Below are 24,694 nucleotides of genomic sequence, written 5' to 3' on the forward strand. Positions count from 1 at the left end.
ATTGAAGTGCTGTGGTATATAGTATGGTAGGATATTTGCTGCAATTTAAACAACCATTTCACGAAAGAGTATGATTTTAGGATTTTTTTAATCATCTTCTCTCAATGATTGACCCAAGTCACCTAAAGCAGGCCTATCCATTCCAATCTAGAAGCAGTAACCTTTTCCTTGTCCTCTTTTCACAGAAATGCACATCTGGGAGCTCAATTGCTTCATTTGCACTAACTAGTTTACTGAAATTAATGCAGTGCTATGGCATGGTAGCAAAATCACTTTGAATTGGCTAACCATGCTGACAGGAGAGTGATTCACAAACCAAAGCACCAGATTGTTTCATATTACTACTTTATTGTAAAGAAAGTCTTTGACAAATACTATTAGTGGAATCCCTTGAGCGTGTTGTCATTCAATAAAATTATAGCTGTCCTATACCTCAACTCTATTTACCAGTCTTTGTTCCATATTCCTTGATGCCCCTTGAACAAAATTCTATCGACCTCAGTCTTGCAAATTTCAATTGACCCAGCATCCATAGGACTTTGAGAGAGAGAGTTCCACGTTTCCACTACTGAAAATCTGCCTTCTGATTTCACTCCTTAAATGGTCTAACCTTAATTATCCTATGGGGTACATTTTCTGAGTTTGTGCCAAAAGCAAAATACATTAACCCATCACTAAGGTGCACTTGAAACATTTTCTAGAACGCTCTGACAGCACGGGCATGATCTCTCATCACCAGCAAAAGCTCAAAATTAAGGCTTGCACTTATATATCCGCCCAACAAGTTTGTAAAGTGTTAACTATTCTTCCTGAGAAGGTGGTTTTCAAATGAAATATAAAAATTTCCCATAAATGTGGAATAAAACGCTGTTTCTGAATGACAACTTCAATTCGCCTGATCTTCTTGCAAAAAAACTTTATGTAGCAGCATATTGTAACAGGTGAAATGGAGTCTTTCTTCAAATCAATCAGCAGACCTCAGAATCAAGACTTTTTCCAAGTAGCAGTGTCACTGACACGGGCGATGGGAGAAAGGTGGTGCGTGTTGGGGGGTGGGGGGTGGTGTGTGGATGTGGGGCTGATGGGGAGGAGAAACACAGGGGTGGAAAGAATTTGGTGGGACACTCCAATGGGCACAACAGGCCTGTAACAGAGGTTACTACCCATCAGCCTGAGAAATGAATCCTGTGACTGCAGGAGGAGGCTGTTAATAGCCTCAACTGGCCCTCAGGAAGGCCTCCTAACACTTCCCAGCCCACAAATAAAACTAAGGTGGGGCAGGAGTGCGTGCGTAGGCACCAGAATGGAATCCATGGCATGCTGCCTAATTTTACAGCATCCCCCATCTGCCAAACACCACCCAACCCGCCCCCCACCTCCCAATGCCCCCAACCCACCCCCCCAAGCCTAACTGTGCAGGGAAAACATTAATTCAGCAGAGCTGACTGAAGAAAGCCCTAAACCTACATTCAGAAGCATTCACTGTCCCTCCTCAACCCCCACCTATGGCACCTCCCCATGCCCACGCAAAAGATGCAACACCTGCCCCTTCACTTCCTCTCTCCTCACCGTCCAAGGGCCCAAACACTCCTTTCAAGTGAAGCAGCATTTCACTTGCATTTTCCCCAACTTAGTCTCCTGCATTTGTTGCTCCCAATGTGGTCTCCTCTACATTGGAGAGACCAAACGTAAACTGGGCGACCGCTTTGCAGAACATCTGAGGTCTGTCCGCAGGAATGACCCAAACCTCCCTGTCGCTTGCCATTTTAACACTCCACCCTGCTCTCTTGCCCACATGTCTGTCCTTGGCTTGCTGCATTGTTCCAGTGAAGCCCAACGCAAACTGGAGGAACAGCACCTCATCTTCCGACTAGGCACTTTACAGCCTTCTGGACTGAATGTTGAATTCAACAACTTGAGATCTTGAACTTCTTCCTCCATCCCCACCCCCTTTCTGTTTCTTCCCTCCTCCTTTTGTTTTTTCCAATAATTTATATAGATTTTTCTTTTCCCACCTATTTCCATTATTTTTAAATCTTTTATGCCTCCCCACCCCCACTAGAGCTATACCTTGAGTGCCCTACCATCCATTCTTAATTAGCACATTTGTTTAGATAATATCACCAACTTCAACACCTCTGTGTTCTTTTGTTCTTTTGTCTGTGACATCTTTTGATTATCTGCTCCTATCACTGCTTGATTGTCCCTACAACCACACCACCTCCCTCCACTTCTCTCCCCCCACCCAACCACCCACCCAACCCCCACCCCAACCTTAAACCAGCTTATATTTCACCTCTCTCCTTGGATTCACCCAGTTCTGCTGAAGGGTCATGAGGACTCGAAACATCAATTTTTTTCTTCTCCGCCGATGCTGCCAGACCTGCTGAGTTTTTCCAGGTAATTCTGTTTTTGTTTTGGATTTCTAGCATCCGCAGTTTTTTGTTTTTATCTTTTTGTTTTTACCCCATAATAATTTGAAGTTGAATGGAGTGGGCTACTACAGAAGGTAAAGTTACAGACCCTGACAGTCGAGGCCAGGGTTGGGGAACATTTTTATTTCAAGGCCACTCACACAGATAAAATCAGTCATGGGCCACACATACACAAAAACCAACTTAATTTATTTTTTTTTTAGAGAGAATACAGAAACAATCTAATCACCCACTGCTTTAACGTGATGGATGAATTTTCCTTAATGAGCCTTGTTAAGTCTGCTGGCACTGATATTGCTACTTGCAACTGGCTTTGCTCTTTCTCCTTTCCCACTCTGCCTGCCTGCCTCTCCCACTCACCCCCTCTCACCTTTTCCATGCCCCCTCTCCCTTTGCTCCCTCCCCTCTCCTGCGGCCCCCTCCCCTCTCCCGTGGCACCCCCCCATCTCACCCAGCCCTCCACCCCCTCCCCCACCCGCAGCCCTCCCCCTCTCCCGCAGCCCCCCTAATTTCCCTCTCCCAAACCAGTCCAGGGCAGACTCTCAAGCCAAGACTCTAGCCATTTCTGAGTCAGAGGCTGCACCTAGGCCTAGAGCTCTTCCAGTATCTGCAGGGGCTGAGCCCTGGTCCTGGGAACTCTTGAAGCTGGGAGGGGGAGCAGGTTTGAGCTGCCGATGGAGCCAGGTGTCCTGCTCCCTTTCTCCCCCATCCTGGGTTACTCACAAATCACCATCCGATTGGCAGCCTGCAGCTTCCCATCCCTGCTCTGCGCTCCTGCTCCCGGACCTTGGGCTTTGCTCTCTCTCCATAGCCTGGGCCTCTAGTGACTGCGGCCCAGGCTCAGGCATGAGAACATGATAGCAGAGTGCAGCATGCAGGGGGGCAGGGATTTTGAAATCTCACTGCCAGCCAGATGAAAAAGTCCCTGGGCCTGGGGTTTCCCATGCCTGGTTTAGGCTGAATATGACCAAATTGTAAAAGTTCAAGTCATGCAGGACTCTGTTGGCCCTGGTGTTTTTGCTCTGATTTGATAGATGCTGTGATATGCGCTGAATATTGATTTTATTTAATGTAAATGTTCTGCAAAGCTATTTATTGATTTCACTAAAAGCAAATGATATATTTATATAACATATATAAAAAGCACGATTTATAGATAAACCATTTGTGAATAGCATATATCCCAGCATGAGTAGGGGCGAGGGGGGGCAGGTGGGCATAGGGTTGCAAGAGTGTTTTGACACTCAAGCTGATTTAAAGGTCTGTGCTCCCAAGTGGCCTCTACATCTGCTAGGCATAGCTGTAAATAATTGAGCATAAGACAATCAGGCCAAGTTCCTGACTGACAGCTCCCAGTGGGACCATCAGCATGCATTCCCCTGGAGCTCTTTCTTGTGAACTACAACTTCTGGGCTCGAGCCCAGGTCTGCTCCACGGAGGATGCAGTTCTTTTCTGGCCCTCAATAGCGACGAACGTTTCAGTATTTGCCACTACTGGGACTGCAAGATCCGTGCCATTGTTTTCTATAACTAGGGCCCCCTGTGACATCACAAGGCATAAAGTTTATCTGAGGCCTCTTATGGAACATTCCCAGAACAAGAAAACAGTAAAAACTGAGAAATAAAAATACTGGTCCGAACTGGTCTTGTATTCTTGAAACTGGATATTGTACATAAACCCAAGTCCCTGCCCGGTGCCTGTTGTTATCTGTAATGCATTTTGTCCTCTTTATGACATGATCCATGGAAGGAAAACACTTTTCACCTTACTACGAGAAGCATTCTATAATGAATATCATAAACGTCCAACAGCATTGCAACAATGGCACAGATTTTGCAGTCCCAGTAGTGGTGAATGCTGAAACGTTCATCGCTATTGAGGGCCAGAAAAGAAGTTAAGTACTCCATTTAATAATGCTAATTTTACCTGCAGTGAGATACATTAGTTTTAGATTGCCATCCTCCTCCCAGCTTTACTTTACACTATGGTGAGGTAAATAGCATGAGGTATCCTTTAAATGAATATAAATGACTATTGACATGGAAGGGACATAAAATGTTAAACATTTAGGAGAATCACAAAGTGCAAGGAAAATATATTTTTGCTGTGACAGAGCATAGCAATTTGGTCCATAAGTTGCACTTTAATGCAAAATTTTATTTGAATTGCAAAGTCAGGTAGTGACTGATATAGTGCAGTTATAATGTAAATACAGTTCAAAGTTCTAAGCAGTGCGAGCAGTGTTTTCTCTGGATCATTAACACCACTCGCCCTACAAACCAAGCAGATCTTTCTGCTTATGTGCATTGACATACCTACATAGAACACTGACTGTTGGTTCCTGATTACCAGTAAAATATCTGAATGTCTGCTTCAGGTTTTCCAACCTCTTACCACTAAGTTATGCATCCTTGCTTCTCCTTCCTAGAATCCCTTTCCTCCTGGCTGAGCTGTGGCTTCAAAAGTACCAGGCAAACTCCAAGCAAGATAGGAACAGGAGTAGGCCATTCAGCCCCTTGAGCCTGTCCTAACATTCAATGAGATTATGGTGGATCTGTGACCCAACTCCATAGGCACACCTTTGCCCCAAATCCCTTAATATCTTTGGTTAACAAAAATCTATCAATCACAGATTTAAAATTAACAATGGACTTCGTATCAATTGCAGTTTGCAGAAGAAAATTTCAAACTCCTACAACCCTTTGTGTGTACAGCTGTTTCCCTATTACATTCCTGAAAGGCCTGGGTCTAACTTTTGTACTGTGCCCTTTATTCTTAAACTTCCCATCCGGTGAAAATAATTTCTATCTACTCAATCTGTTTTCTTCAATATCTTGAAAATTTCCATCAAAGTGCTCCTTGACCTTCTAAATTCTTGGGAATTTGTGAAATCTCTCTTCATCATTCAACGTATGGTGAATGGTAACATTCTGGTAAATCTACATGGCATTCCCTCCAAGGACAACATGTCCTTGCTAGTTGCTGTGAGTTATTCACCAGCAGTGAGCCTGATCTGGTCCTATCTGGTATTATACATGCGCAAACTTCCAGCAGGGTATCAGGTGATAGTGACCAGGAGCAGGAATCCTAGTTGGTTTTCCCTCCTACCATTGAGGCCAGTTATGTATCACTGCTCTGGCTAAGATTAATGTGGTAACTATAGTTCCTCCCTTCTATCAAATGGGGGGTCATGTGATGTACTGCGGGGGCTCCGACCAGTGAGCTGGTCGTGCAGGCAATCTGTGGAGCAGAGCTTCCTGACGAGAGTGCTGATCAAGTGTGCAAGCATCTGTAAATCTCTCTGTAATAAAGTTAACTGTTTCTTGATGAAACTTGTCTGCTCCGTCAAGTCATCACAATCAACTAACTGTGCAGGACAGAAATCAAAATTGGAACCTGACTACTCTGTATGGTTCTGCTATTTACTAGCTTAATCAGGGAGCATCCTCATCTCTCAATAATCATAAAAAGTTCAAAGTTAATAAGGGTGCTTCAACTGGTTACCTGAAGAGTTTCAGAAGATGAGCTTGACATAGGTTATAGTCACACTACAGCCAGCGGAAAGATGGTGTTGAACAAGACTACCTACTCTATTTGGTCCCGTGGCAATATTATACTGCTCATCTTTCTCCACTCACTGGGAAATCTCCTGGCACCAATACAGATGTGCAACATAGCTGTCCCTTTGTACAATTGCAGCCAAACAACCTGGAATTATGGCAAAAAAAAAAATTCCCTTTTATATGTTTATATGGCTTCCCTCTGGAATTGTAATTCTAAAGCACTTATTTTCACTGCAGTGTCTTTCTTGTTATTTTTTCTTCTTAGACAAATAATCATTGTTGGTGAGTCCAACAGCTACTATGGGATATATACATGTCTTAAATGTACAATAATAATAGAATAGCACAGCACAGAAAGAGATCATTCAGCCTACTGAGTGTGTGCTGGCTCTTTTGAAGAGCAAGCCAGGTAGCCTTGTACCATGGCTCATTTCCCATATCCCTGCAGTGTTTTCTCTTTCAAGTATTTATCCAATTCCATTTTGACAGCTGCCATTCAATCCATATTCATCATCCTATTGAGCAGTGCTTTCCAAATCCTAATCACTCATTGCAGAAAAAATGTTTTTCCTCATGTCAACTCTGGTTCTTTTATCAATTACCTTAAATCTGTGCCCTCTGGTTATCAACCTTTCAGCCATTGGAAACACTTGCATTTCTTTATTTACTCTACCTAAATCCTTCATGATGTTGAACATATCTATCAATTCTCCTCTTAACCTTCTTTTCTCCAAGGCAAAGAACCCCAGTTTCTCAATTCTATCCATGTAACTATAATCCTACTTGACCAGAACCATTCTATAAATCTCTTCTAATGCCCTTTTTAAACCCTTCACACCCTCTCTAAAGGATGGGATTCAGAATTGGACACAATACTCCAACTGGGGTGAAAGTAGTGTTTTATACAGGCTTGGCATGACTTCCTGATTTTAGTATTCTATACCTCTATTTGTAACATCCAGGGTCACATAAACTTTGTTAACCTGTCCTGCCACCCTCAAAGGTTGGTGCACAAACAGGCCCCAGGTATTCATCTGTTCTTTCACCCCTTTAAAATTGTACCATTTAACTTTCCTCTCCTCATTCTTCCTACCAAGTAATAAGTCTACTTCATTGAAAATGAGTGTTACATTACTGGCAATAATACTTCATTGTTGCTCTGCTAAGCAATGCACATGTATTACTGGCAATAATACTTCATTATTACTCTGCTAAACAATGCACATATATTACTGCTGTATTAAAAGTTATTTTGTTTGTTTTTTATTTTTTTTTCTCATATAGTTTAATATCAGAAAGCAAAGAAAAGTTTTTTGAATTTGTATTCTTTGGTATAAACCTATTCTCCTCACATCCCTTTCTGTATTAGGTGCATGTTTCTCAGAAGTAGACTGCCAATAACATCGCCTTTTAAATTTATAGATTAAAAATGTGATACCTCATGTTAAAACAAAATACCAAAAAACCTGCATCAAATGAGCGCTGAATGATTTCTAACTTTAAAATAAAATGGACTTCAGACTCTGAAGCCTTAAATATGTTAGAATAAGTACCCGGCAGAACATTTGTTGCATAACGGTTCCAGTGGTGTGCTAACCAATAGGATTCTTTGACAGATAATTTCTCAGTTGCTGGGCTCAATAACTCCCATCAACCCAAGCATGCTGTTGACCATTTAGAATTGCAATTCCAGAGGGAAGCCATAATTCCAGATTATTTGGCTGCAGCTGGACAATGGGGCAGCTATGTTGCACATCTGTATTGGTGCCAGGAGATGTTCACAGTGAGTGGTGAAAGATGAGCAGTATAACATTGGCGTTCCCAAGGCAACATCCGCAAACAATTAGAAATAGTTTCCCATAAATTCCCGCTGGCTAAGCAAGTTATTTCAGGAGACCTGACTGAATGTAAGATACGAAGGGAGCCAGCTGATGTTTACCCCCTCACATCCGACTGGAGTCCGATGGCAATAAGGAAGAGACCCGAAGTATTTTTAGAAAAGAAAATTTACGTTTGGACCCTGTTCTCTCGCCTGGTGGACCGACCGAAATAGAATGAACACGAACCAGTTTACATTGGAAATCGAACACTGAAGCTAGAAAACCTATTAACATCCTGATCCGGGTCAAATCGTTAATCCGGTGGGATTCGATCTCTGTCCATTAACGACAACAATCTGCAGCCGAATCCAGATTGTCGGCTTCTCTCATTTACTCACACTGCCGATCGTTTGCATTTTACACTGAGCAACAAGCAAAGGGGGGAAGGAGGGAGAAAAATGAGAGAGATCACTTCATCTCTTAATACCTGCTTGTAATGAGAAAGCGTTGTCCAAGAAGGTGGATTCAGCCAACACATGGCAGAGAAAGAACTGGAGGAAAAGTCCGAAGGTGATCGGGAACATCCCGGCTCGGCTGCAATTCAAACTTGACGCTGGCGTCGCTGTTGCCTTTAGGAGAAGAATGGCAAACATTTCCCATTAAATCTTCTCCTTACCGCACACCGGCTATATTTAAACTGCAAATACATCAGCTGCTTTTACAGCACAAGCCCCATCGCGGATATTAGACACTGGCATCGTACATTACTGCTCGGTGGTGATGAATGTAGCGAACGATGGGACCGTAAAGAGATTTAAACACACACACGTGAGTGGGATGAGGGATTTAGGACATTTCTCCAAATTCCAAGGGCGCCTTTGAACTTACAAACAGCAATAGGTTTATTTTTAAACTTGCGCATTCCAAAGGTACTATCTCCCAATACTTCCCATCTTCTTAAAGTGCCGATGAATTTTTTTAATAAATTTGTATAAAGTAAAATCCTGGTTGTTTGAGCGAATATTTACACACAGTGCCCTCATCTTCAGCGGGGAAGACGCAAATTTGAAACCAGAAGCGATGTTATTTACAAATAAAAATCTGTCAAGCGCATGCAAACACCACTTAAACCGAATCTCAAAAACGATACCACCCCTATTAATCTCAACCCAACACCAACCCGGATAAAGATTCAATCCCTATTTATCCCAACACCAATAAAGGTACAGACCCGATTACTCTATCCCCCAATAAAGATACCCCCCAATCGCACCTCCAACACCGCTCCATTAAATCTTACCCCCAAAAACCAAAGTATCATTAATCTAGGGTGAACATATATCCTGTTTTAAAGGGACAGTCCCGTGTTTAAACCCTATCGCAGATGTCCTGACTTCCGCTTGAGTGGCAAATTGTCCCATATTGTTTGCCTCCGGATGTCTAATGCATTTCCTACACCCGATTTTGTCAAACGGCTATACTGTCCCTGAAACAAAACCATGGGTAGTTTTATATTGTTATGTCATTCCATAATCATTTAAGAAATATATTTCATGCGTATGTATACATGTATATCTACAGTACCACACCACTCATGACTACACCACAGTCCATGTATCAAACCAACATTGTATCATGTTGCCACACAGGGAGCGATGAGTTCAATTTAACTCTGAAAATGTCACAAAAACATACATGCTCTTTTAATGACGACGTACAAAACCAATTGTGGTTTTTGGAAGAAGACTTCTCAGTGGCTGCCAATCGTCAGCTAACTAAAGATTATATGTCACACATGCAAAACACATTTTTCAATTGTTCACCTTAGCGTCTTCAGACAAAAACACGCAAGGAGACTGAACAAAATAATCGTGCAACTTCAAGTGTTTCAGAGCTTTGTTAAGCAAAACACAAAAGCTGATCAAACACTTGCAAGTAAGGGACTGTTTGCTTATCATATGCAATTTAGAGAAGTGCTCATTTATCATTTAATGAGGAAGCATCAAACAAAAAAGACCAAAAGCCATTCTCTGTTCTTATGAACATATGACCAAGGAGCAGGAGTAGGCCATTCAATAAGATCATGGCTGATCTGATAATAACCTCAAATATGCATCCAGCCTACTGCTGAAAAGCTATCACCCCCTTGCTTACCAAGAATCTACCGACCTCTACCTTAACAATATTCAAAGACTCTGCTTCCACCACCTTTTCAGGAAGAGTTCCAAAGACTCACAACCCTCTGAAAGAAAAAAAATTTCGCTTCATCTCCGTTTTAAATGGACGACTCCTTATTTTTAAACAGTGACCCCTAGTTCTAGATTCTCCCACAAGAGGAATCCACCCTGTCAAGCCCCCTCAGTATCTTAAAAGTTTTGATCAAGACACCTCTTACTCTTTTAAACTCCAGATACAAGCCTAGCCTGTCCAACCTATCCTCATAAGACAACCCACCCATTCTAGGTATTAGTCTGGTAAACCTTCTCTGAATTGCTTTCAATGCATTTGCATCCTCTATTTAAATAAAGTGACTGATATTGTACACAGTCCTCCAGATGTGGTCTCACTAGTGCTCTGTGTAACTGAAGCACAACCTCCCTATTTTTGTAATAAATGATAACATTCTGTTAGCTTTCCTAATTACTTGCTGTACCTGCATGCTAGCCTTTTGCAATTCATGCACTAAGACACCCAGATCCCACTACATCTCAGAGCTCTGCAATCTCCCAGCATTTGGATAACATGCCTCTCTTTTATTCTTCCTGCCAAAATGGACAATTTCACATTTTCCCATATTATAATCCATTTGCCAGGTCTTTGCCAACTCACTTAACCTATCCATATTTTTTGCAGCTTCCTTATGTCCTCTTTACAATTTACTTTCCTACCTGTCTTTGTGTCATCAGCAAATTTGGCAACCATCCCATTCATCACTTCATCCAAGTCATTTATATAAATTGTAAACAGTTGAGGTCCCAGCACTGATCCCTGTGGCACACCACTCGTTACATCTTGCTAACCTGAAAAGTACCCATTTATGCCTATTCTCTGCTTCCTGTTAGCCAGCTAATCTTCTATCCATGCCAATATGTTGCCCCCATACCATGAGCTTTTATTTTCCACAATAACCTTTGATGTGGCATTTATCAAATACCTTTTGGAAATCCCTCGGTTCCCCTTTATCCACAGCACAATTACTTCCTCAAATAACTCCAATAAGTTGGTTAAACATGATTTCCCTTTCACAAAAACATGTAAACTCTGCCTGATTACCTTGAACTTATCCAAGTGCCCTGCTACAATTTCTTCAATAATAGCTTCTAACATTTTTCCTATGGAAGGTGTTAAGATAACTGGCCTGTAATTTCCTGCTTTCTGTCCCCCTCCCTTTTTGAATAATGAAGTTACATTTGCTCTCTTCCAATCTAATGGGACCTTCCCCGAATCAAGAGAATTTTAGAAAATTATAACCAATGCATTAACTATCACACTTCTTTTAAGACTCCAGGATGAAGTCTATCACGACCCAGGCTCGTCAGCCCACAGCTCTAACAATTTACTCAATACAACTTCTCTGGTGATTGTGATTTTCCTGACTGCTTCCCTCTCTTCCATTTCCTGGTTTATAGCTGCTTCCGGGATGTTACTTGTATCCTCTATAGTGAAGACGGATGCAAAATACCTGTTCAATTCATCTGCCATTTCCTTGTTTTCCATTATCAATTCTCCAGCCTCACTTTCTATAGGACCAACACTCACTTTGTTAACTCATTTCTTTTTTAAATATCTATAGAAACCCTTAATATCTGTTTTTATATTTCTGGCTAGCTTTCTCTCGCACTCTAATTTTCCCTCCTTATTAATCTTTAAGTCATCCTTTGCTGTTCCTTATATCTTATATAATCTTCTGACCTTCCACCTAGCTTTGCACAATTATATGCTTTTTCTTTAAGTTTGACATTATCTTTAACCTTTCTGGTTAACCACAGATGGTGTGTCTGTCCCTTGGACTTTTTCTTACACATTGGAATGTATTTATTCTATGTGTTCTGAAATATCTCCTTAAATGTTTGCCACTGCATCTCTGTTAACCTATCCCTTAACATAATTTGCCAGTTCATTTTGGCCAGCTCTGCTTTCATGCCCTCATAATTGCCCTTATTTAAGTTTAAAAACATAGGGTAGAATCGTCCCAGATTTGCACTAAGTGCAATGGCGGGCAGGTAAAATGACGTTTACCTGCTGGCCGCCATGGCGGGTTTTCAAGCCTTATCATCCAAACCAGCCATATTATTTATGCATTTCCAGGAAACATGCTGTTTCCATGATGGGCGGGCTCTTATTTGCCTGACCATCATCATCTTGTCGCTTCATCACACTGGGTGCCATATTTAAAGTCCAGATGCGTGCATACATCTCAATGCTTCCATGTCTACTGCAGAGAAGATGTCCACAAGAGGCAAAAACACTGCAGCCTCCAGGTTTAAAGGCACATCACTAGAATGCTATTTGGATGCCATGGAGGCCTGCCGTGATGTCCTCTACCCCTACTCTGGCCGTAGGACAGGCCGTGGCATCACCAATCCAGCACAGCAGGCGGTATCAGCAGTGGTCACTGCCAGTGTTGCACAGAAGAGGTTGGCCATCCAACGCAGAAAGAGGATGAATGATCTCATCCATGCAGCCAGGGTAAGGCAACCATCTCATCACTCTAAACTCACACACTCAAGCCCATCACACATTCACTGGCATCTCACTCACTGTCAGCTGAAGGGACATCAACACCCATTCTTACACAAAATCTCACATGTCCATCTGGCCTCATCTCCATCTGGAGGCTGCCTCCTCAGCCCTCCCAATCTTGAGGCCATTTGCACAAATCAACATGTACCCCCACAGACACCCTGAGATACCCTCCTTCCCCAGTACAGTTCTTGTCCTGTAACCTCTTCCCTTGCCTGAAGCCACTTCTCCCCCTTCATCAGGCAAGACCTTGCCCTGCGGCCATTGAAAAGCCACATATAGCCAACCTGGTAATCTATAGAGACCCACCAGTAAACCCCACTGTGATGAAGCCTGGTGCTGATGACGGTGAGTGCTGACCAAAGCAAGGTAGGCAAACAAACCTTGAAGTCCTGAGTCAAGTGCAGCCCGCCTGGTGCACTTCGGCGTGTTTTTCCACTGATGTGGGCGGATGGTCCAGCAGAGGGGATTGAGTCTGGCAGGCTGGTCTCATAATGATATGCTAATGTATTACAATGAGGTTCTCGCAGTCCAATGGCAGGCCTGCCATCAACGGGCCGAGCGGGTAATCGCAAAACTGTGAAGCTGATTTTTGACCTTCTTGCCATATTGTCCGCTCAAGCCACCAAACACGCCCGATGCCAGCAGGCATGGAAAGTCCTGGCCATAGTCTCAGATCCACCCCTCTCTCATTCAAACTGAATGTAAAATTCAATCTTGTTATGGTCGCTGCGATCTAGGGGGGAGCTCACTATGAGATCATTAATTAATCCCATCTCGTTGCACAATACTAGGTCTGGTATAACCTGCTCTCTGGTTGGCTCCAGAATGTGCTGTTCTAAGATAATATCCCAAAAACATTCTATGAACTCATCTAGGCTACTTTTGCCCATCTGACTTTTCCAGTCTATATGTAAATTAAAACCTCCCATGATTATCGCCGTGCCTTTTTGACAAGCTCCCATTATTTCTTCCTTTATGCTCCATCCTACCATGTGGTTACTATTTTGGGGCCTGTATACAATTTCCACAAGTGACTTCTTGCCTTTACCATTTTTCATGTCTACACAAACCATTTCCACATCCTGGTTTCCTGAACTTAGGTCATTCCTCTCTATTGTGCTAATACCATCATTAACTAACAGAGCCACCTCTCCACCTCACTTCCTGTCCTTCCTAAATGTCCTTTACCCTTTAATATTCAGGTCCCAATCCATGTCCTCCTGCAGTCATGTCTCAAGTAATGGCTATTAAATTGCACTTAATTATTTCTATGTGCACTCTCAGTTCATCTATTTTGTTTCAAATGCTTCGTGCATTAAGATACAGCACCTTTTAGTTTTAGTTTTATCCTTTTATTTTTTGTATAACCTTTAGTCTCATCTGTTAACTTACTGTTAGATTTATACTCTCTATCCCTTCCTGTTACAGTCTGTTTTTCATTTCCCGTACTAATACCTTTTTCATTTGCTTTGTCTCTGCTCTTTGATTTACCACATCTTCCCAAATTTGTACACTTGCCCCTACCACTTAGTTTAAAACCCTCTCTACTTCGCCAGTTATATGGCTGGCAAGAACATCGGTCCCAGCACGGTTCAGGTGTAGGACGTCCCAACAGTACAGATTCCAATTTCCCCAGTATTGATACACTGCCCCACAAACCGGAACCCACTTCTCCCACACTAGGCTTTGAGTCATGCATTCAGCTCCATAATCTGATCTGTCCTATGCCAATTTGCATGTGGCTCAGGTAATAATCCAGGGATAATGACCTTTGAGGTTCTGCTTCTAATTTGGTGCCAAGCTCCTCATACTGACACTGCAGAACCTCCTTCTTTGTCCTGCCTATGTCATTGGTAGCAACATGGACCACGACAACTGGATTCTCCCCCTCCCACTGCAAGTTCCTCTCCAGCCCTGTTCAGATATCTCAAACCCTGGCACCGGGCAGGTAACACAACCATCTGGACTCATGCTCTTTCCTGCAGAGAACAGTGTCAATCCTTTTGACTAAATTGTCCCCTACTATCACTACGTTCCTTGTAATCCCCCCCCCACTTGAATGGCTTCCTCTGCATCAGAGTACCATGGGCAGTTTGCTCATCCACCCTGCAGCCCCCAATCTCATCCAAACAAGCTGAAAAAACCTCTTAGCTGTTGGACAGTTGCGAGATCTGAGTCACCTGCACTCCTGCTCTCTGGGTCCCTTTACCTGCTTCATTTGCCGTCACACCCTCCTATCCCTGACCACTGACCAAATCAGAAGACCCTATCCTAAGGGGTGTGACCGCCTCCTGGAAAAAATGCCCAGGAAACATTCCCCCTCCCTGATATGCCGTTGTGTCTGCAGCTCGGCTTCCAGCTCAATAACTCGGAGCTGAAGTTCCTGCAGCCGCAAACACTGCAGATGTGTTTGCCCTGGATCACACTGGTATCCAGAAGCTCCTACATCCTGCAATCATAGCATATCACCTGCCCTGCCATCTCCAATATATGTTAATTAATTTATAATTGCTATTAATTAATTTATAATTAATAAATCCTACATCTTGCAATAGGTTTTGGCACTGACAGTAAATTTCTTGAGTGCTATTTTCTTCAGTGAACTTGATCTCAGTTTGAACGTTAGTATAGAATAGTTCTGACTGATTCATGTTGAACCCACTTGAATATGAATAATTTTACCAGGTATCCCAACTTCAACATAGGGAAGTATGGCCAACTTATCTTAATACCAGCTCCCATAAATATACCATCTTCATTAAATCCAATAAATGCAATAAAAGTACTGTCCCTATTAATACAAATCCGAACAGAGTTAACAACTCTCTTAATCCTTCCACTGATAAAGATACCATCCCATTCATTCTAAACCCAATAAAGATACTGCTGCTATTTATCCCTAAATCCAATAGATACCACCCTATTAAACATAACCCCAAGAAACATATTGCACCTATTAATCTTAGTAGTTACTGCCCCTGTTTATACCAACTCCAATAAAGATACTGTCTCTATTAATCTAACCCCAGTACCACACATACAAATCCTAACTGCTATAAATGTTTTGCCCTCATTAACAGAAACATAGAAAATAGGAGCAGGAGTAGGCCATTCATCCCTTGGAGCCTGCTCCGCCATTCATGGCTGATCATCCAACTCAGTAGCCTGCTCTCGCTTTCTCCCCATATCCGTTGATCCCTTTCACTCCAAGAGCTATATCTAACTTCTTCTTGAAAACATACAATGTTTTGGCCTCAATTACTTTCTGTGGTAACGAATTACACAGGCTCAACACTTTCTGGGTGAAGAAATTTCTCCTCATCTCAGTCCTAAATGGTCTACCCCATATCCTCAGACTGTGACCCCTGGTTCTGGACTCCCCCACCATCAGGAACATCCTTCCTGCATCTACCCTGTCTAGTCCTGTTAGAATTTTATAGGTTTCTATGAGATCCCCCCTCATTCTTCTGAACTCCAGTGAACATAATCCTTAACTGACTCAATCTCTCCTCATATGTCAGTCCCGCCATCCCAGGAATCAGTCAGGTAAACCTTCGCTGCACTCCCTCAATAGCAAGAACATCCTTCCTCAGATAAGGAGACCAAAACTACACACAATATTCCAGGTGTGGTCTCACCAAGTCCCTGTATAATTGCAGCAAGACATCCCTGCTCCTGTACTCGAATCCTCTCGCTATGAAGGCCAACATACCATTTGTCTTCTTTACTGCCTGCTGCGCCTGCATGCTAATCCTCAGCGACTGGTGTACGAGGGCACCCAGGTCTCGTTGCACATTCCCCTCTCTCAATTTGTAGCCTTTCAGATAATAATCAGCCTTCCTGTTTTTGTTACCAAAGTGGATAACCTCACATTTATCCACATTATATTGCATCTGCCATGCATTTGCCCACTCACTCAGCTTGTCCAAATCACACTGAAGCATCTCTGCATCCTCCTCACAGCTCACCCTCCCACCCAGCTTTGTGTCATCTGCAAATTCGGAGATATTACATTTAGTTCCCTCATCTAAATCATTAATATATATTGTGAATAGCTGGGGTCCCAGCACCTATCTCTGCGGTACTCCACTAGTCAATGCCTGCCATTCAGAAAAAGACCCGTTTATTCCTACTCTTTGTTTCCTGTCTGCCAAACAGTTTTCTATCCATTTCAATACACTACCCCCAATCCCATGTGCTTTAATTTCACATGCTAATCTCTTATGTGGGACTTAGTCGAAAGCCTTTTGAAAGTCCAAATAAACCACATCCACTGACTCCCCCTCATCAGCTCTACTAGTAACATTCTCAAAAAATTCCAGTAGATTTGTCAAGCATGATTTCCCTTTCGTAAATCCATGCTGACTGTCCGATTCTGCGGCTGTTTTCCAAGTGCTCAGCTATTAAATCTTTTATAGTGGACTCTAGAATTTTCCCCATTACTAATCACAATTCCTACAAATATAGCACTCAAATTCTACTGCTACTATTAATCCTAAATCCAATGACGATGCCATTCTTAAAATTAAGGTATCACTGCTATTGATCCTAACCCCAATAAATGAATTAGGGCAGCATCTTTATTGGAGTTATGTTTAATGGGTATAGTATTTCTGGGATTGGGATTAATAGGTGCAGAGTCATTATTGGGGTAGAATTAATAGAAGTAGCATTTTTATTCAGGGAAGATTTATGAGATTTTTATAAAGGTACCATCCCTCTTAATTAAAGACGTCAAAACTTACTGCACTGTTAATCCTATACTCAGTGAAGATACTGCCCCTATTAATGCCAACCCCAATAAAGTCACCACCCCAAATAATGCTAAATCCAAAAATATAATGCCTTTTTTAACCATTCTTCCAGTAAAGATATCAGATCCATTAATAATAACCACAAAAAAGACATTGGCCCTATTATTCATAATGCCAATAAAGATAATAACGCTGTTAATCACAATAGAAAAAGATACTGACCCTATTAATAACAATAGAGAAAAGATACTGACCATATTAATCCTGATCCCGATAAAGACACACCAATATTAAACCCAATAAATATACTATCCCGATTAATCTTAATTCCATTAAGATATTGTCCATATAAATACTAGCCCCCAAAATATAGTACGCTATTAAACCTAAAACAAACATAGACTTTATTGAAATTGGGATTAATAGGGGCACTATCTTCATTGAGGTTGGGGCAGTACCACTACTATTAATCCTCATTCCAATTAATAAGGGTGGTATCTGTCTTGGGACACTTGGGGCAACTGCTGCCTGGCCCCGGAGACGACTGTACTCTGGGTGGGGGTGTCTGGTGCAACTGTTGCCCTGGCGTTGAATCCCGCACACAAGCAATCGAGGTGGGGGTGCAGGGCATGCAAGGGAATTGGTCATGCAGTAGAAACACCTGTAAAAACTGATCATCCCTCTGCAACTGAGACAGTTCAGGCACAGTTTTATGATTGGGGTAGGGCTCCTAGCCCACCCACCCATGCAAGCAATGTGGAGGTGCCAGTGTGCCACCAAGCCCTCCAGACCTTACCCCCCACCACCCTGGCACAGACTGCGAGTCTGCGACCACCTTACTGGACCATGCAGCAGTTGTACAATCTCCTCACCAATGCTGGCCATGTAGCAGTCACTGCTGGAGACGCTCACAGCCCCAAGCAATCTCAGCATCCTGGTTCGGAACAATGTCCCCTATGTCACAGGTTGACAAGGTAGCCATGCAGCGCACTCATCTGTGGCCATCCGAGAGGTGACCAGCACTTTCTGGGAAGCGTTAAGGGGCGATCACACACAGGGCCAAGAAAGGATGCTAAGTTCTCCCACGCTGACCACGTCTCTCTCTCTCTTTCATGCTGCAGGAGGATCACATCAGGGTCAGGATCCTGGTGACCCAGCTGGAGGCCTGATGGCCAACAGGGAGTGAAGAAGACTGAGGAGAGAGTGACTGAGGCACCTGGCCGCGCAAAGGCAGGTGCAGCAACCTCAAGGAGAAGGGGCTGCTGGGGCTCCCGCACAAGCTGCCCAGGAGCAACAGTGAGTTGTGGCTGGTCAGCGCCTAGTGACACCCAGGGTCTATAGACGCCACCTGACATTCCTGCAGGTGACTGAGAACCACTGTCGCTGACAACTGTGCATAGCTAGGGACCTGGTGGCTCACAAGTGCCACCTACTGCAGGACTTGGCAACAAGGGGACATGGAGGGCATCCACTGCCAGTAGCTGTGAAAGTGACCACAGCACACAATTCCTATGCCAGTGGCTCCTTTCAGGGCTCCACAGATGACCTTTGTGGGATTTCACAATCTGCCACCCACAAATCCATCCATGAGGTCACGGATACCATCTTCTCCATCGCACACAACTTTGTGCATTTCGCCTGGGACCGGGACAGCCAGGATGCAAGGGCCATTGGATTTGCCCTGATTTTGGGATTCCCACAAGTGAAGGGGGTGATTGACTGCACCCATTTGGCACTCAGGTCTCCATCGTTACACTCAGTGGACTTCATCAACTGCAAGGGCTTCCACTCACTGAACGTGCAGCTGGTGTGCGACCACCAGAAATACATCCAGGTATGCGCATGGTTTCCAGGGAGTGTGCACGACGCCTACATCCTGAGTCGCTCGCAGATCCCTGCAGTCTTCCAGGGTCCACAGAGGCTGCTGGGTTAGCTCCTTTGGGACAAGGGCTACCCACAGAGGCCGTGGCTGACGACACCCGTGCAGCAGCCTCAGACTGCAGCAGAGCAACACTATAATTAGGCTCATGCAGCAGCTTGCAACTTGGTGGGGCAGACCATCGGGATGCTGAAGATGAGGTTCTGGTGCCTGGACCGGTCTGATGGAGCCCTGCAATATAGTCCACAGAGGGTGTCACGCATCATCGTCATTTGCTGTGCCTTTTACAACCTAGTGCTGCAATGGGGAGAGGAGCTGGCTGAGGAGGAGATGGAGGAGCTGCACATCTCCTCTGATGAGGAGGACGGCAGCAGGGATGAGGGTGAGGGGGTCCTTGGTGGTGACAATAACAGGGATGAGGCTCTCGCAATGGCTAGACGAGGCAGGCACACTCGGGAGGTCCTCATAGCTGCCAGATTTGTGGAGGATGATGACAACATACAGTGAGGTGTCCCCATAGATCCTCACATTGCAGTTGTGAACGTTTGACTCCAGTGAGGACACTCCATAAATCTTCACATAGCCCCTGAGAATGTCTGACTCCTGTCTGGCCAAAGGCAGCTCACTTGCAGTCCATGATCAGGGCCATCTCATAGAGACACAGCCATGAAACTTTAGACTCATCTGCCTTCACCACCTTGGCCCTTCCGGAGCTGATGCACAGAATCAATGGTTGCAGATGCTGGTGCAATGTGGGCCAGCTCCACCTTAACTGTCCTGAGAGCAACAGAGAGAATGTGAGAACCATGTGGCACCTGCCCACTACATTCTAGCAGCAATGACCAGCACCACTGAGGAGCAGGCACCAGTAACGTTTCCAGGGAATGAGGCTGGACCATCACTGTGGTCTGAAGACTGCACGGAGCACAGGGAAGAGGCCATGGGCTGAGACATCTGCCTTTTAACTTATGCTGAAAGGCTTCACATCTGAGTGACAAGAACACTGCTTATCAGAACAAAGACCCACAAGCAGGGTGACATTTGTAGGAGTTTATTGACAATAGTGAACAGTATGTACAAGTGACCAACACCCATTCCCAAGCTGTGCAACTACTTTTCCTTAACTGCCCTAACCCTGCTGCTATGCCTTAGTGCTCCCCGGATATCCACAGTGGAGGCAGCCTGCTGACTGTGACGCCCTGTGATGACTTTGGTGGGTGTCCTTTGGAGGGCACCGGCCTGCTTTCGGGGTCCTGCTGTGTGGCAGTGACACCCTCCTCAGCCTGTGAAGCTGGATCTGCAGAGGCCACAGGAAGAAGGGATTTGGAAGAGCTGGACGCTCCCGGAATCACCTGGGTGGATGACCCAGGGGTGTGCACCTGCTGATCCTACTTCCTTTGGGTCCCCGAGGGCTCCTGGCTGGCGCCTTGAGGGGAAGGGTTAGCTGGAGTGAGATCGAGATGCCTAGCACCCCTCTCATGTACACACTGTTGGAGGCCAACCATGGCATCAGCAATGAAATTAAACACAGCAGTGCAGGAGTGACGTACTGCACCAAGATCTCCATGGCGGCCGCCAGCCTGCCAGTGTTGACTTTGGTGCATTGCAATGCCAGCGCTGTTACCTCAGCCTGAAGGTGGATGGACTCCTTCATTGTGCCTTGCAATCTGAGGAGTGCAGTGGACATCCCTTCCTGATGTTCCTTACCTCGCCTTTGTAGCTCTAGCAACTGTGACAAGTCCAGAGGCTCGTCTTCTGACTCGGACTCAACAGGTTCCTGGACCACAGAAGTCCTCCAAATGCCAGAGACCTGGGAAGTCCCTGTCATCACCTGCTGTGGATCAGACTGTGCACTGCGCTTACTAGTATGTGATCCTGTACTTATTCCAGAGCTAGGTCCTACCGAGGTGTGTGTCTCTGAGAGGTGGAGGGTGTGGGTGAACACCGTGACGGAACTTGTAGGGGGGGTGCATTCCAGTTCCCCTTCAGATGTCCCTTCCAAACTGGTTTGGAGCCCTGGGTCATGGACCCCATCAGCTCTTGGAGTGATGGGCCTGCGGAAGCAAGGGGAGATAATTAGTGCATGGTAGTGTCTTGTGGCATGCAACACATCACTCATGGCAAGTTTATCTGATGGATGTTGCACTGCTGGATCCTCACTTGGTAGAGCAGCGCCAATCTCACCATCAGCACAGGACTGGTCCCAATCATCGCCGGCCAGCTAGATGGCCCTGTTCTCAAATTCCTTAAGGATCTTGAACTCCGACATTCCTCCACTGATCTGCAACTTTTCCCTCCTGTTGTGAGCCAGTTTGTCCTGCATGGATAGAGATGGGGAGAGTGTATCAGGATGCCTGCCAGGCCGGGTGATACATGTGCCTGGCCTGTGCGGGTGGTGAGTGATCCCATGGATGGGCTGAGGACAAGGTAGGTGTGTGTGTGATAGAGTGAATGGTGATGTCCATTGAACTGGCAGTGAGTGAGGGCCCTGTGGATGTGTGATAGGCTTGTGAGTGTGTGAGTTGAGAGTGATGAGAAGAGTGACTTATCCTGGCCGCACAGAGGAGATCATTCATCCTCTTGTGGCACTGGGTGGCTGTCCTCTTCTGAAGGGCATTTGCGCTGACCACCACTGCCACCGCCTCCCAAGCAATAAGGAAAACCACTCTCTTAAGTATAAATGCAATAGCAATACCACCCATGTTAACCCCCATTCCAAACAAGGTGTCATCCCTATTGATACTCGCTCCAACATAGATAATGTCAATCCTATTAATCCCTATCCCAATAAAGATACCAGTCCTCTTAATCCTAATCACAACAAAATATCAACCATACCAATGTTAACATTAAAATAGATACTACCCACATTAATCCCAAACCCAATGAAGATATCATCCCTCTTTTTAATATGTTAAAACAGATATTAACACTATTAATCTTAAACCCAATCTTTATTGATTTATTTATGACACTCTTATTAATTCTAACCTCAATAAAGTCACTACCCCTCTAATGTTAAACTCAACACAATACTGCGGCTATTAATCTTTTCCCCAATAAAAATATCACCTCTATTAATCCTAACCCCAATAAAGATACTGCTCCTTTAATCCTAAACTCAATAAAGACATTGCCCATATTAATCCCAACCTTAATAAAGGCACCACAGCTATTTATTCCATCCCAATAAAGAACATAAGAACATGAGAATAGAGTATAAAGCCCTTCAAGCCTGCTCCACCACTCAATATTAATATGGCTCATTTTCTCCATTTTCCTGCCCATTCCCCATATTCCTTGACTCCGAAAGATCAAAAATCTGTCTAACTCAGCCTTAAATATACTCAGTGATGGAGCCTCTGGATTACAGAGTTCCAAAGATTCACAGCTTTCTGAGTAATGAAATTTCTCCCCATCTCAGCCCTAAATGAATAATCCCTTATCCTGAGACTGCCCCTGCACCCCTGTTCTAGATTCCCCAGCCTCTATGCGTCTACCTTGTCAAAATCTTGTAAGTTTCAATGGGATCACCTCTCATTCTTCTACACTCCAGAGAATATAGGCCCAATTTATTCAGTATTGTAGGACAAACTTCTCAACCAAGGAACCAATCTAATGAACCTTCACTGTACCGATTCCAAGGCAAGTATATCCTCCCTTAGATATGGGGACTATAATTGTGCACAGTACACCAGGTGTGGTCTGACCAAAGCTCCATACAATTGTAGAAACACTTCCTTATTATTGTATGCAACTCCCTTGTAAAAAAGGCCAACATGCCAGTTGTCTTCCTAACTGCTTGCTGTACCTGCATGCTAACTTTCTATATTCCTTGTGCATGCACATTCAAGTCTCCCTGAACATCATCATTTAAAAGAATAAAAGATTAACTGAATACATTTTAAAAGCATTCTGCTTTTCTATTTTTAGTACAAAAGGGAATTACCTCATATTTGCCAGATTATGCCTCATCTGCCACCTTGTTGCCCACTCACTTAACCTGTCAATATCCTTTGTGTCCTCCTCACAACTTGTATTCCCATCATGTATCATCAGTAAACTTAGATGCATTATTCTCGGTCGCTTCATCTAAGTCATTAATATAGATTGTAAATAGCTGAAAACCCAGAACTGATCCATGCAGCACTCCACCAGATACTTGACAACATGAAAAAGCCTCTTTTATTCCAACTCTCTGATTCTTGTTCATTAACTAATCCTCCATTTAAGCTAATATATTACTCCAAACCCTGCAAGTTCTTTTTTGCATATTAACCTTTTACGTGGCACCTTATCGAATGCTTTTTGGAAACCCAAGTGTGCTATGTTTACTGGCTCCCTCATCTATCCAACCAGTTATATCTTTAAAGACTCTAAAAAGTTCTCACATTATTTCCCTTTCATGAAACTATGCTGACTCTGCCTGTTCATACTAAAGTGCATTGTTAAGACTTTGTTAACAATAGATGCTAACATTTTCCCAAATACTGATGTCAGGCTAACTGGTCTGTTAGTTAACTGCTTTTTTTCCTCAACCTCCTTCCGTGAAATGTGGTATTATATTTACTAACTTCCAGTCCAATGGGACCATTCTAAAATCTAGGGAATTTTGGAAAATTATAAGCAGTGCATCTACCTATCTCTGCAGCAACCTCTTTTAGAACCCTAGGATGTAGGCCATCAGGTCCTCCAAATTTGTCTGCTTTTAGTCCCTTAAGTTTATCTGATACTTTTCCTCTGCTGATATTAATTACTTTAATAATAAAAACAAAAAAAACTGCGGATACTGGAAATCCAAAACAAAAACAGAATTACCTGGAAAAACTCAGCAGGTCTGGCAGCATCGGCGGAGAAGAAAAGAGTTGACGTTTCAAGTCCTCATGACCCTTCGACAGAACTTGAGTTCGAGTCCAAGAAAGAGTTGAAATATAAGCTGGTTTAAGGTGTGTGTGTGGGGGGGGGGGCAGTGAGAGAGAGAGAGAGAGAAGTGGAGGGGGTTGTTGGTGTGGTTGTAGGGACAAACAAGCAGTCATAGAAGCAGATCATCAAAAGATGTCAACAACAATAGAACAAAAGAACACATAGGCGTTAAAGTTGGTGATATTATCTAAACGAATATGCTAATTAAGAATGGATGGTAAGGCACTCAAGGTATAGTTTTAGTGGGGGTGGGGAGAGCACAAAAGATTTTAAAATATTTAAAAATAATGGAAATAGGTGGGGAAAGAAAAATCTATGTAATTTATTGGAAAAAAAAGGAAGGGGGAAACAGAAAGGTGGTGGGGATGGGGGAGGGAGCTCAAGACCTAAAGTTGTTGAATTCAATATTCAGTCCGGAGGGCTGTAAAGTGCCTAGTCGGAAGATGAGGTGTTGTTCCTCCAGTTTGCGTTGGGCTTCACTGGAACAATGCAGCAAGCCAAGGACAGACATATGGGCAAGAGAGTAGGATGGAGTGTTAAAATGGCAAGCGACAGGGAGGTTTGGGTCATTCT

General features: G+C 43.8%; 1 protein-coding gene across 1 annotated transcript in view; it reads right to left on the reverse strand.

Annotated features, from left to right (window-relative positions):
- Positions 1 to 8,472, reverse strand: part of colq (collagen-like tail subunit (single strand of homotrimer) of asymmetric acetylcholinesterase) — a 122,525-nt gene extending 114,053 nt beyond the window's left edge. The window contains exon 1 of the mRNA XM_041183344.1: positions 8,307 to 8,472. Coding sequence (XP_041039278.1) covers positions 8,307 to 8,472 — 166 coding nt within the window. The remainder of the gene's footprint in view (positions 1 to 8,306) is intronic.
- Positions 8,473 to 24,694: the final 16,222 nt, after the last annotated feature.

The sequence above is a fragment of the Carcharodon carcharias genome, chromosome 3 (genome assembly GCF_017639515.1).
Source record: "Carcharodon carcharias isolate sCarCar2 chromosome 3, sCarCar2.pri, whole genome shotgun sequence".
Taxonomy (NCBI): Eukaryota; Metazoa; Chordata; class Chondrichthyes; order Lamniformes; family Lamnidae; genus Carcharodon; species Carcharodon carcharias.